The sequence below is a fragment of the Geotrypetes seraphini genome, chromosome 2, assembly GCF_902459505.1.
Source record: "Geotrypetes seraphini chromosome 2, aGeoSer1.1, whole genome shotgun sequence".
Taxonomy (NCBI): domain Eukaryota; kingdom Metazoa; phylum Chordata; class Amphibia; order Gymnophiona; family Dermophiidae; genus Geotrypetes; species Geotrypetes seraphini.
In genome coordinates, this window is record NC_047085.1 from 170,148,730 (window position 1) to 170,163,552 (window position 14,823).

The following is a 14,823-nucleotide window of genomic DNA, read 5'->3' on the forward strand; positions in this document are numbered from 1 at the left end:
GGGAAACTCAATGGGTTGTTTCGACCATCACCGTTAAGCAAAAAAGCTAAGGCAATGGCTCAGGAAATGATTTCAAAGGCGGTGTAAACTGGGTATATAAATTCTTGCACAGAAATTGTTTGTCGGTACCTGCAAGAGCAACTGTCGAGCAAAAACTGCCAGATGACTAGGAAGAAAAAGTTGCACGTTTCCAAGATTTTGTTTATAAGGAAGTTGTCGAGTGCAGTTTGACTACTGATGCCGAATTCAATATGGCCGAAGTACCCAATCTACCAAACTATTATGACTCACTTCAAGTTGTAAAAAGATAGCCTCAATAATAGTTATGCTCAAAACACCTTATACAATCCAATGGGAATTCTGATTCCACTTTCTCAAAACGAGTCAGTGGTGTTGGAATTCTTCATCATTCCCAATACATAGAAAGTACTCAATATGTTTTTTAGAGATAAATGTTTTTAAAGATTTTTTTCTTTTTAAAGATTTTTTCCTACTTTCACATCAATATAACTTATTATAGCTTAAATAGCTTGTATATAGAAAAAGGTTTAAAAGTGCATCACTTAACTTAAATCCTTATCGGTTCCCCTTCCCTACGCGTTTCGGAATTCTTTTTCAAGGTCGGGGGAACAAGAGATAAGGTTAATCCTCAACCATGCATTTACATTTACATTTATTTATCTTTCTTGATAGCCAGTGGCAGTAAATGTATGGTTGAGGATTAACCTTATCTCTTGTTCCCCCGACCTTGAAAAAGAATTCCGAAACGCGTCGGGAAGGGGAACCGATAAGGATTTAAGTTAAGTGATGCACTTTTATACCTTTTTCTAAATACAAGCTATTTAAGCTATAATAAGTTATATTGATGTGAAAGTAGGAAAAAATCTTTAAAAAGAAAAAAATCTTTAAAAACATTTATCTCTAAAAAACATATTGAGTACTTTCTATGTATTGGGAATGATGAAGAATTCCAACACCACTGACTCGTTTTGAGAAAGTGGAATCAGAATTCCCATTGGATTGTATAAGGTGTTTTGAGCATAACTATTATTGAGGCGAAGTACCCAATGTCACTTGTTGCTTAATGTGAAGAGTAGACTATAGCAATCACAATTACGGAGCAGAAATGGACCAATTTTACAGTGTGTTCTGCAAGTGGATATAAATTAAAACTATTACTTATAGCCAAACATGTTACATGCCTCAGGAGAAGCTGCCTTTGGGAGTAGTAATAGTAATAGTCTGCAATAAGAAAAGTTGGATGAATGAAAATGTAATGAAAGAATGGACTGAACATTGTTTTCATGCTCGCCCAGGAGGCCTATTTACGCCAAAGTCATGTCTTATTTTTGATTCTATGACTGCACACAAACAAGAGGACGTCCAGAAATTCATCAATAAAACTGGCGCGCACATTGCTGTAATTGCGGGTGGCCTATCATGCAAGTTACAACCAATAGATGTATCCGTGAACCATGCTTTCAAGTGTCTGATACGCAAAGAATGTGAGAAATGAAGGAGTGACGGAGTTCTGAATGCCTGCGACAAGCAACATACACAGAAATCTGTGGCTGGGTTATCACAGCCTAGAAAGCTGTGAAAACCAGCATCATCATTAACGGCTTCATAAAGGCAGGCATGTTGGAGAACAATGGTGACTCATCCAAAGAAGATTCCAGCGACAATGCAGATTCAGAATCAGACGATGACAACGGTCACAAAATTGATGACACAGAGGCCAAAGCATTTGCAAATGCGTACTTCACGGAGTCGGATTATGACTCAGATTTTGCTGGATTTTTTTCTAATGAGGAATTAGAAAACTGAAGTATATGAGTGATCTTAACATTTCTCTTAACAGGTGTGTGTTTTTGATATTTTACTGTTTTAGGCATAATTACCGCTATACAAAGGCCTACATCTGTACAAAAATGGCTTTGTATACCCTGCACCAACTTAGTTTCCTGCACCTATCTGCCAGGATATAAAAAATTGTATAACCCACAAGGTATATACACAAAAATATGGTATATCCCCTTCTTTAGATATAGCTCAGTTCAAAGTTACTCACCAAACTTAACAATAATAAAACATAAAATATAGAAGTCTGAAATACATGTTAAGTGTTAAATCTCTCTGGCATGAAAGATTTACTATTGTACTTCAAATTTTGCAGTATATTGGTAGTACGAGGGGGTGTTGAAAAGTTCTCAGCCCAACTAACCAACTTTCTAAATTCTGAGCATTATTTTGCCACTGTAGCTGAAAAGAGTGTTATCTTATTTTGTTAAGTGCCAATTTGCAGAAATAAAATTATATATTTTGACAGGTATCAGGTCAAAAGCGCGCCGGGACAAAGGCGCGCGCAGACAATTGAGCGCAGCGCGGAGGCGCGCACCAAAGAAAATTACTGTTTTTAAGGGCTCCGACGGGGGGGGGCATGGGGGGGAACCCCCCACTTTACTTAATACAGATCGCGCCGCGTTGTGGGAGGTTTGGGGGGTTGTAACCCCCCACATTTTACTGAAAACTTCACTTTTTCCCAGTTTTTAGGGAAAAAGTTAAGTTTCCAGTAAAATGTGGGGGGGTTACAACCCCCCAAACCCCCCACAACGCCGCCGCGATCTGTATTAAATAAAGTGGGGGGGCTCCCCAACAAAACCCCCCGTCGGAGCCCCTAAAAACAGTAATTTTCTTCGGCGCACGCTTCTGTCTTGCGCTCAGTTATCGGCGCGCGCCTTTGTCTTCCGCGATTATGTCTATGAACCATTTTGACATTGTTTCAGATCATTGATTGAACCATATTGTGACAGGGAGGCACCTGTCCTGAGGAAAAACCCTGCTCTAAACCCCACAATCCCTAAATCTAAGCCAATTCAGCAGCCAGAGAATAGGGTTTTAGCCAAAGTAAAACAAGCAAGGTTAAGGCAAGAAAGCCACCAACCTGGAAACCCAGTAGGGAGGGCTCCCAAACCACAGTCTAATTGTCCTTATTCCTTTCTCAAGAGCAGAGAAATTTCCCTGCAAAACCAAGCTGTGGAACAGAGAATCAACCCAGAGGGGGGAGGGGCTATTCCAGGAAAGTTGCAGGCACTAAGCCTTCAAACGTGAAACAAGAGGTAAAGCCCAACTGAGGCTAGAGAGGAAAGCAGAACACAGCACACAGCTCGAAGCTGGACATTCCCTCCCCAGAGGAAGAACTGCAGCTTTTTGCCACCCAAAGAAGGACAAACAGAACTGCCACCAGCAGCTAAGTACTGGGACCTTGGGGTTTGTTAGGGGAAGGCAAAGCTATGATACAGGGAGGGAAGGGGAAGCCTGGCCATCTAGCTTCTCTAACTACCCTGAAGGGGGAGGGGAAAATGTAAACATAGAAAGCATGGAAATAACTGATTATGATTGCTGGGAGAGCCATACTAATATTCCAGAAGAAGATAATATGCCAGAAGAAGGCATGGAGTTGTAATGTAACTGCTTATCATCACTGCTCTTTGCAAATGTTTCTCCAGCCAGAATATTAAATGAGCTAGGAACGTGTATGTGTTTGGGGAGGGCTACAGATTACTGACAAGAAACATGGACCAAGCAAAAATGCTAGGGGAATTAGCCATTCCCTGAACAAATTTCTAAACTGCTGTGAAGTAGAAAGGGGTGTTTGGAAACTCGGGTGGGGCATAGAACAGCTGTATGCACAGGAAGGGTTGTTTGTTTCCACCCCCACTGCTTGGCAAAACAGGAGAGGCCCTAAGAGAGAAAAGCTGAGAAGTTAAAAGCCAATGAAAACTGTTTTGCATTATTGTTTGAACTGGCTATACTATATCAGGCACTGCCTTAAGAGAAGGGAGTAGGCTGGCAGAGCGTTCCCAAAGAGGGAACCCAGCTACCTGTGGGTAGGGGTCCCAGCAGAGACTATAATATTATTTGGGCATTGGTATTAGGGGCAAGTGAAGTCTGTTGGCAATGAACTTTGAAATGAAATACAATAATGAGAATGAATGCTTAACCCAGGTGGCAGTGAAAACTGAACTGCATTGAAATTATCACTGGATTTAAGTCTGATATTTTGCTGTTGGTTTTTCTTGAGGACAAATAAAGTGTAAACATTATTTTGAACTGAATTCAGGAAACTCGGCCCGGCCACAATATCTAAGTCATTCTCTTCTTGGTTGGGCTGAGAACTTTTCAGCACCCCCTTGTATTACACCTTTTATCTTAGAGTGCTAGCATTGTCTTTTGCACTTTTGATTTCTGCTATACCCATTCTTGATGTGGATTTGTGTGATTTCTCCTCAGGGAGAAAACCTTTACTAAAGATATCCCCGCGTACTAGACTTCTTAAAGCGTGCTACCACATCAATGCATTTCTTTTGTATTTTAATTTTTCAATTAATACAGAAGTACAATAAAGAAACTTGCAGGAAATATCAGTGCATTCTACCGTGCATTAATGTGTACTATTCATCTCATGTCCCTTGCTTACTGATAGTACATGCTAATGCCATTAGCATGAGTTAATTCATTTCAATAGATTTAGCCTTCATTTAAGAAAATCACTTTGCTGCTATAATGAGAAGGGCAGTATGTCAAGTACTTGTAAATAAATAAATAAAACACTTCAAACCATAGGCATATTCACCGAATAACATTAGTGGCTGTGCCTATGGAGCATAATTTCAGATTAGTAGCATGGTTGTACAATTTAACAAACAAGCATGCACTCCAGCTTCAACAGAACAATTGATTGTGTGAAATTTCTGTACCACAGGAAGCAGTGTACAATTACACCATTTGCTGAATTACCCCTGATGCAGGCAACATGCTGAAACACGGTCTGTATCAAGTCTTCTCTCACTTCTCTTCATCCTAATCACCTTCTTGCGGTATCAGCAATGAAAACAAGCAGAAGCATTTTCTAGTATGCACCACTGCTAGCTCTGCCAGTCACACCCCTCTGATGCAGAACATTTCCATCAGAGGCGCTGTGACAGGTAGAGCTAGCAGTGGTGGTGCACAGAAAAATAATCCCAGCTGTCTTCACTGTTTTCACCACTGATATCACTTTTGGCTTAAGCCCCGGAAAACTGCAAGAGGATAATCGGGAGGGGAATTTAGAGAGATCTGGGGAGTGGGCCCAAAAGAGCGAGAGAGGAGAAAGACATGGTTGGGGCTGGAGAGGCTTAGCCTCCCCAGGCCTCTTATATGAGGTAACATCTTTCTGATAAAAAATCCTGTAACGGACAGATGGCTTGAGTTGGGGGCCTTCTGCTGTACAGCATATTGCTGTGACTGGGAAAGGATGGTATTCTTAGGTGCTCCAACACAATATAAATTTACCATTGTTAAGAACAAATTTTAAACTTTTATTATTTTATCGTTATGAATTGGTGCAACAGGATTAGAGAGATAGATGCTAACTTTAAAATGGATGACAAGGAAAATGGTCTCTCTTTAAGATGGCTGACAGGCTTTTGATTGGCATAATTTGGTTGTTTTTCAGAACTAGCAGATGCTCTTTGGCCTGCTATTGGATAATTGACATGACCACATGGTTAAATTGGACAAAATTTGTGTGAGAAGAAACGGGCTGAAGACAGAATTATCAGAGTGACATGACATGCCTAGATGTGGGATGCATGGTGGCCCAGGCCTGAAAGAGGTTCTGGGAAAGGAGACTGGGCATGTATCTGCATCAACCAATATGATGCTGGTGAAAGGAGGTAAAGCACACTGCAGCCAATGAAGAGTGGCTGGTATTGTGTATTTATTGCCCCCTCCTTGGAAGGACTATGCAATGATGACATGTGCCCTAGGACACGTATGCATGAAACTTTGGGACTTTCCATGAGGTCAAATGGTATACAAGAGTATTCAGAGGTGATTAAAGGGGCTCTTCTGGTTGCTGTGTAGTGAGAGGCACTTGGGTAATATATTTCTTTGACTTAATTTATAGTCTTTAGTTACAGATATAACCATTGAAGAACTAGTGTGTTATTTTTTTTTAGTTAGGGGAACATAGAGTAAGAGCTAGCTGACTTAGAAAGGGATTGGACTGTGATCATGCTTAACAAATATATATCTGATTATCTCCAGTTATATATTAACCAGCTGTACTAAGTTTTTTTTTCTTTGTAATTTTACTGAAGTAATTCTCACAATAAACTAATTTAATTATTCTAAATTCACTTCTGGGCTTTATTGTCATATTTTGGGAAGTATTGTATGTGAAGGGTGATTAATGAGATCTGGGAACAGTTTCCTAACTCTAACTTTAAGATAAATTAAACCGACCTCTGGGGAAAAGCATACCTTAAAGATAACTGTGCACATAGAGGCAAAAGTAGCCCAGTGCGTTTTGCTGTAACACCATAGGATTCACTAATTTCTCTTAAATTTTCCTGTATAACATGGGTTAGTAAACAAGCCTTTAAATTTGTTCTCCCGTAACATGAAGAACTAATAATATCTAATATGGTATAGTCCCTTTTACAGCAAGAAGAACTCGGATATGTGAAATATCAATAATATAGTAAACCACACTTTCACAAAAAATCACAATGATGTCATGTATATGATGTCACAATGATGTCACAATGATGCCAGCGTTTCACTATCCTGCAGCAAGTTAGTGAAACGCTGGCCATCGTCGGTGTACCGATCAACAGAGATAAGTTGAAAGTTTTTTTCATCTATCAACTCTGCATAGACAGCCCTGCTTATAGTTTTTTTTATCAGGGAGTGCAATGGAGGTTTTTTTGCCAGTGAGGTTACCACCCAACCACCTTTATCCACCATTGTGGTGGTGGGAGGGCAATTGTCTGAGGCTTTTTCCTCCATTATTTGAAATACACCCCTTTAAACTAAAGCAGCACTGCCTACTTATATACATGACATCATTGTGATTTTTTTGTGAAAGTGTGGATTACTATAGTCCCTTTTACAGTACATGCATAATATTTATAAAGCATCAATGTGAACAGAATTTTTTTTTTTTAACTCCTCCTGGTAATTTTGACAGATTGTTAGCATGTACAGCATGAAAGCACCACTACTGTGAACAGTGGGTGGGGCATGTACCAAACAACATTCTGAAGGATAACTAGAAGAATGCTTGGAGCCTTACGTTCTTGAAATGATGTGAAAAGCATCTGGAACCGGCTGGTCCGGCTGCCTTCATCTGCCCACATGCGGATTACACCGAGACCTGTGCGCAACATCACATCGTTAGCAACTGTGCTGCAGAATTTTGCTTTTAGATCTCCCACGGAGCTGCTCCCATCGTAAACTGCTACAAAATTTCGTTTGCACTCGTTTGAGTTCTGCATCTCATAATCCAAGAACCGTAGATATATCTACAAACAGGAAAAAAAATGTTCTTTAAAACAAATGTCTCTCTTTTCTAAAGTATTTATTTATTTTAAAAATTTCTATAGCAAAACGGTTTACAAAAAGTTACATACATAAAATATTATAAAAATCAGAACAAGATCGGAACAAAACCAAACACATTCAATCTATACATAAGGTCACTTGCTCAAAGAAATGCATCTACAAATAGTTGTGCTTTTAACATTTTCCTAAATAAGTTCCTGTCTCTACATTTTCAAATTTGACCAACAAGTCTATTCCACAACTTAACTCCTGCACATGTGAAAGTCATGGCATTCGTTTCCACATATTTAGGATTAGCCTTCATTTTCAGCAATGCTGAACTTTCAGAATGCAATGATCTTCATGGTTGATACCCAGACATCAAACTCTTAAAAAATTCAGGGATCGTACCATATAAAAATTGGTGACTTAACATAATTGCTTTGTATTGAATTCTAAATACAACTGGCAGCCAATGCAGTTGTCAGAGATATGGATAATATGCTCATATCTTGATCAACTATACATTTCTGATATCAGAAGGAGCCAATTTAGCATTTACACCTTAATACAGATCATTTAGACCATTCTTTATATCAGGGTACTTTTTTCCTTTAAATATATTTTTAAAAAATGTTTCTCTTATAATTATTCTTCACAACATTTAATCTTTATAAGATATATTTATGAACTCATTAGCAATCTAACAGTGGCATTTATATGCACTAAAGTGATGATAAACATGGATTAAAATAATTAATGTGCGTTGAAACCATGAAAAAGTGCCAAGAAAAGGGGTGAATAAAGGGCAGAAAGCAGGTAGGAAAGGAGGCAAGGGATGTCCCACATATTAAATGTCACAATTGGGGCTTAATGCGCAGACAAAATGTTTATGAAACTGTGGAATCAAGAAAGGCAGCAGGTGAGTTGGGACAGGAGAAGAGGAAACAGAGTGACTGATTTGCTCCAGAATCAACCAACTCTTCCTTTTACTTGCAGGAAACCTATATTGTAGCCGGGGGGGGGGGGGGGGGGGAGGGGGGGAAGGGGGTGTTAAGGCTCAATACCCCTGTTGCTGTGGAATCTGAAAGCAGTGGTGGAATTCACTTTCCAAGAAATTAAAGCTTGATTACAATAATTCATATCCAAGTTTCCAAGTTTATTATAAGATTTGATAAATCGCCTATTCCAGGTTCTAGGCGATGTACATCTATAAATTACAAAATTAGGGTAAACATACAAACAAAAAGAACTTAATATTAAACATGTTAAAATATCATAAAAGTACATGACATAAAATCACATGACTAGACATAAGCAACAAGACTGATTAACATGTATGTTCAAAGAAGGGTAAAATTATGGGTAGAAATACAATTCAATATAAAAGAAACATTTAAGGTTAAAAACATTAGGAAAAGGGGAGAAATTTAATGTAAAATGTAAAAAAGAAAAAATTCAATTAGTCACTAAAAGCGTCTTTAAAAAGGAATCCAGGAGCACTTTTACATGAAAGAGAGAATTTCATTGCAATTAAGCACAGAGTATGTTACCAAAAGAGACAAGATGTGTATATTAGATCAATTAAAAGCCCTACTGAAACAGAATGTTAAGACTTTTGAAGTCTAGAACCTTCAAACTTGAGTAAGTCCTCTTGACCTACATTTTAATATTGAACATCACTATTCTGTGGTTACTAGATGCTACATGATCATCCACCTATTTGGGGTTTTGCCAGGAAATTATGACTTGGATTGGTCTCCGTGAATATGGGATCCTGCTAGATGGACCATTGGTCTGATCCAGTAAGGCTATTCTTATGTTCTTAACGTAATCTCAGAAACACTTTCCCTGTTCATAAGCACCAAGTCCAGAATAGTTCTATCCCATGTGGGTTCTGTTATTAATTGCTGGAAAAATTATTCCTGTAGCAAATCTAAGATCTCCTTGCTTCTAGACAATCCTGCAGCTGGGATGGTCCAATCAACGTCTGACATATTAAAATCACCTATCCGTGAACCATATCTCTGTGACCATCACTAAATCCAATTCAGCTTCTACCATTACAGCCTCTAAATCTGGAATTTTGTTTCCCATACTACGGGCATTGGTATATAAAGCGTTCAGCTATCATTCTTGTGTCTCATTTCAATACTGATATTTGATGCCTTATATTCCTGAAAGTTATTAATTGCCTTGGGGTATTTTACACTCATCCCTAGTTAATTCAGTTTAAAGCTCTCTTCAGTACATTAACCAATCTGTTACTAAAGACACTTTGTCCCTTCTTTGATAGACGGACACCATCTCTGCCGAGATGAAATTATTTGAACCTGAACAAAACCTGTGGATATGTACATAGTTAACTGTTTCTACCATCAAGCAATTTAATAAATCATTCAATTAATTCCAGTTACTTCTTGGTCCCAGCCTGTTCTTCATCCCTATGGATAGGGCAGACTAAACGAGTGATTGGAGCACCAGGATCTGCCTCTCCTCTGGCCTACTGGACTTGTCTGGCCCCGGCCTACATTCAAGCTCAGGAGGAATTGTGAGAGACTGTGACAGTAATTGAGTCAGATATTAACTTTGTATGGATCCTGGGGTGGGGTGGGTGAACCACCTGACCCTGAAGAGCTGGCTGGAGCCCGCTGCGTGGTGTGGGCATGTGGGATGTACATTAAATTTTATTCTTTACATTTATTTTGCAGCCAAACTCTACTACTCTACTACTAAATTTGCCAGCCTAGACTGTGAAGTTGATACTTTTGTTGGCAGTGCCCTATATATACACTGCACAAGATGACATGCTGTCATTTTGGAAGGGTTGCCTTGCATTACATCAAACATATACTGTGCTTGCACTTTGGCGTCATAAAATGCATGCTGGTGTTTACTTATTCAGAACCAGAAAACTATCACTGCCTGTATCTGAAAATTATTCATTACTCTTTACATGTGCCATAATTAAAACTATACACTACCAGTAGGAACAGATGGGGCAAGTTCAACAGAATGAACTTTCTGCTTTAAAGGATCATTTAAAAATGACGAGGCAGATTTTATCCTCTGTTAATTTCTTTAGTTTACAGTACTGTAACATACAGTTCATAGAACCAGGGGGAATCTATCTAGATTTTACACTTATTACCTGACACAATGAACATCTGATCAAAGACCAGTGGAGACTTGAAAAAATTAACATTATGTCCACATCTAAATGATTGATTTGAAATGTTTTAGATGAAGGAAGTGGGAGGGAACCTAAAGGTGACATAATTGTCTTCTGGATCACCGACTTCTAATATAGGCTTGAGCTGCTAAAACAGCAAACAGCACTGAGGATGATGTTGTGTCTGGGATGCGACTGATGGTTTGTAATGAAATCTACAATATGTGGATTGCTATATGCTTTAAGTTCTTCACATGGAAGTGAGATATTGCACTTGTATTTTTGGGACCGGTGATATTTAACTTATTTATAAATGATCTGGAAATTGGAACGACGAGTGAGGTTATTAAATTTGCAGATGACACTAAACTGTTCAAAGTTGTTAAAATGCATGCGGATTGTGAGAAATTGCAGGCAGCCCTTAGGAAATTGGAAGACTGGGTGTCCAAATGACAGATTAAATTTAATGTGGACAAATGCAAAGTGATGCATATTGGGAAGAATAACCCGAATCAGTTACCAGATGCTAGGGTATACCTTTGGGATTAGCGCCCAAGAAAAGGATCTGGGTGTCATCGCAGACAATATGATGAAACCTTCCACCCAATATGTGGCAGAGGCCAAAAAAAGCAAACAGGATGCTAGGAATTATTAGAAAAGGGATGGTTAGCAAGACTAATGTTATAATGCCCCTGTATCGCTCCATGCTGCGACCTCACCTGGATTATATGTTCAATTCTGGTCTCCTTAGCTCAAGAAAGACATAGTGGCACTAGAAAAGGTTCAAAGAAGAGTGGGGATGGAACTCTCATTTGAGGGAAGGCTAAAAAGGTTAGGGCTCTTAAGCTTGGAAAAGAGAAGGCTGAGGGGAGATATTATTGAAGTCTACAAAATCCTGAGTGGTATAGAACGGGTACAAGTGGATTGATTTTTCACTCTGTCAAAAATTACAAAGACTAGGGGACACTCGATGAAGTTACAGGGAAATACTTTTAAAACCAGTAGGAGGAAATGTTTTTTTCACTCAGAGAATAGTTAAGCTCTGAAACGCATTGCCAGAGGTTGTGGTAAGAGCGGATAGTGTAGCTGGTTTTTAAGAAAGGTTTGGACAAATTCCTGGAGGAAAAGTCCATCGTCTGTTATTGAGAGAGACATGGGGGAAGCCACTGCTTTCCCTGGATCGATAGCATGAAATGTTGCTACTCCTTGGGTTTTGGCCAGGTACTAGGGCCCTGTACTGGCCACTGTGAGAACGGGCTACTGGGCTTGATGGACCATTGATATGACTCAGTAAGGCTATTCTTATGACAAAGTTGAGCATTTATTTATTTGGGTCAGTATCTCTCAAATTGATCACGGCACAGTGGTGTGGTCCGAAGAGATCCCCAGTGTGCTACAAGAGATTCCAGAATTTTACTTTATTTTTAAAACTCCCCTTCATACATATACACAAGAATAGATGACATGTACATCATCGCATGCGCAAGAGTCTGCCAATGTTATGAGTGTCTGTGTGCGTAAGGATATAACTGCCCAGACAAGCATCATTCTTTGACATGATTGGTCCTTGAAAACTAATGGCAAGCAATTTTATTTTTTATGCAGTATTTATCCTAACTTGAATAACAAAGCAGTCAAGGCTTTGGTACTGTTTGGATCTTTTTATCTTTGCATACTTAGATTTTCAGCTCTGACAGAAATAAATTTTTTTTTTAAAAAAAGAGAGAGAATGACTGCAGATAGTGGATGATGAAATGCATGTTTGCTTGTGGACTACTGAGACAAATTTTGAGTTAATTTGTACTCAAAAACAAACAAATCCAGTGCATTGATTCTATTAACTTTAGTTTCACAATTGTTACAGTTACCCATACATAGATTAAATAAATTTAAATATATAATTCTCAAATTTAATTTTTTGTTGGTTTTGAAATTTTATAATTTCAGTTATAAAGTGCAGTGAAAAATATTTGCTCCATTTAGTGTGCCACAAAAAAAATTTACTTCATTTAGTGTGCCAGAGCTTAAAAAGTTTGAGAGGCACTAATTTGGATATTGCTCACAGTAGCTCAAAGGTTACTTTCAGGTACACCGCGTAATTACAATGACATTTTAGATATTGCCTCTTTAATGAGTCCTTTTACAAAGCTTTGCTGCTGAGCAGCACACACTAAGTGCCATATTCTATAAACGGTGTCCCGACTATAGGCGGCGGTAGGCATCCTACTGCTGTATAACCAGCCAAAAAACAACCCGAGGTAGGCCGCATACACTGTAGGCGTCTGTTGTGGTTGAGAGAGACGCGTAAGGACGCTTAAGCTCACCCAAGGCTGGATGTGGGCATGGTTTTGCATGGAAGTGGCCTTAGGCGTCTCCCTAGGGCTGCAATAGGTGCCTGAAATGTAGACCTTTGAAATCCTAGCCTATATTTCAAATAGACACAGCCACTACTATACTGATCACGGCAAGGAAATATCCCTGTTGCGATCAGCTTAGTGGCCATGGCAAGGAATCCCTGACCCCCACAAGTCGGCCAGCTGAAGGGATGGCCACTCCCTCCTGCTCTCACCCCAGAAACCCCCCCCCCACACACACACACACTGTCCGCGGCAGGAGGGATGCACACACCCTCCTGCTGCAAACCACAAAACAATCCCCAGTAGGAGGAATGCCTCCTGTTGGCACCCCACACACAAAATCCTCAGCAGGAAGGATACCCATTCCCTCCTGCTGGCACACCCCACCCCCGCCACTACATCCCTGGCAGGAGGGAGTGGTCTTCTCGCCTGACAGGGATGTTAGGCACTTGCTGGAAGGAGTTGGCTTCCCTTCTGCCGGGGATGTTGGGTGGTGGGTGTCAACAGGAGGGAGTGGGCATCCCTCTTGCCGGGATTGTTTAGAGGTTTGTGGCAGGAAGGTTTGGATATCCCTCCTGCTGCAGACAGTGTGTGTGTGTGGGGGGGGGAGGTTAGGGGCTTCCCTGCTGCTCAGCTGATCGTGGCAGGGAGATTCCCTTGCCGTCATCAGCTTAGCAGCAACGTGATTCTCTAAATAGTGTCTGTGACATGGACACCAGTTAGAGAATGGGGTGATTAGGCATCTGTTTGTTAGGACAGACACAATTCTATATAGGACACAATTCTATATAGGACACAATTCTCAAAAGCCACTTAGGTGGTCGCTGAGACCAGGCATACTATACAGAAACAGGCCTTTCATGCCAAGCTGCCTGTTCTGTTCCTATAGGTGGCTTGGCATTTAGCATGCGCTGCATGGCAGCACAGATTTGAAAAAGCCTGCATAAGTTTTGTATGTCTTCTTTTTGATACAAGTTTGTTCACAAGGGGAGGTATACAAGGGGTGCTGAAAAGTTCTCAGTTCATCCAACCAACGTCCTGAATTCTGAGTGCTATTTTGCCACTGTAGCTGCAAAGAGTCTTATTTCATTTAATGCCAATTTGCAGAAACAAAATTCTATGTTTTTTACAATCTTTCAGATCACTGATTGAACCATGTCCATGTTATTCTCTTTTTGGTTGAGCTGAGACCTTTTCAGCACCCCCTCCTACAATTTCAGATGGTAACACAGACATTTGAGCCCAGAGAGCAGAAGGGCACTCTAAGGATTACTGCAGTGACTTTCACATTAAAAGTTCCAGGTACAGATGTCACTTTAACTTGCTTCTGTTCTATGGTGAGCCCTCCAAAACCTACTCTACTTACATTAAGATGACACCTGCAGGCATAAGGATTGTTATTGTGGTGTACAGATGGGTACAGTAAGTTTTTGGTGGGTTTTGGAGGGCTCACAATACAACAGAAGCAAGTTAAATTGATATCTGTATCTGTTACATTTAATATGACATTCTCTGCAGTAATCCCTCTGCTGTGGTCAGGAATGCTCAGTTGTCTGTGAACAGTTTGCTAAGAATGCTGGCTGATTGAATGTCCCTAAAAACTTGTTTTTGTGCATTTTTCAAATGAAAATCTTTAATATTTTTTTTAATTTTATTACATTTAAATAGTCTCTCAGTAGAGGTGGTGGAGACAAACACTGTGTCTGAAATCAAGAAAGCATGGGCTAGGCACTTGTGATCTCTTAGTGGATATTGTGGATGGATAGACTGGATGGGCCATTTGGCCTTTATCTGCCATCATGTTTCTATGAGCTTTAACAATTTAACACATGCTAATTCCTTTAACACACATTAAGGCTATTTTGCATCTTGATAAATCCCCCCTCCCCCCACTATTGCTGTTTCTATGGACAAAAGGAAATTAAT

General features: G+C 39.8%; 1 protein-coding gene across 2 annotated transcripts in view; it reads right to left on the reverse strand.

Annotated features, from left to right (window-relative positions):
- The window catches only part of NETO1 (neuropilin and tolloid like 1), a 291,913-nt gene that overhangs the window by 84,495 nt on the left and 192,595 nt on the right, over window positions 1-14,823 (reverse strand). For both annotated transcript variants that reach the window (XM_033929810.1, XM_033929812.1), the window contains one exon: window positions 7,121-7,349. In XM_033929810.1, coding sequence (XP_033785701.1) covers window positions 7,121-7,349 — 229 coding nt within the window. The remainder of the gene's footprint in view (window positions 1-7,120; window positions 7,350-14,823) is intronic.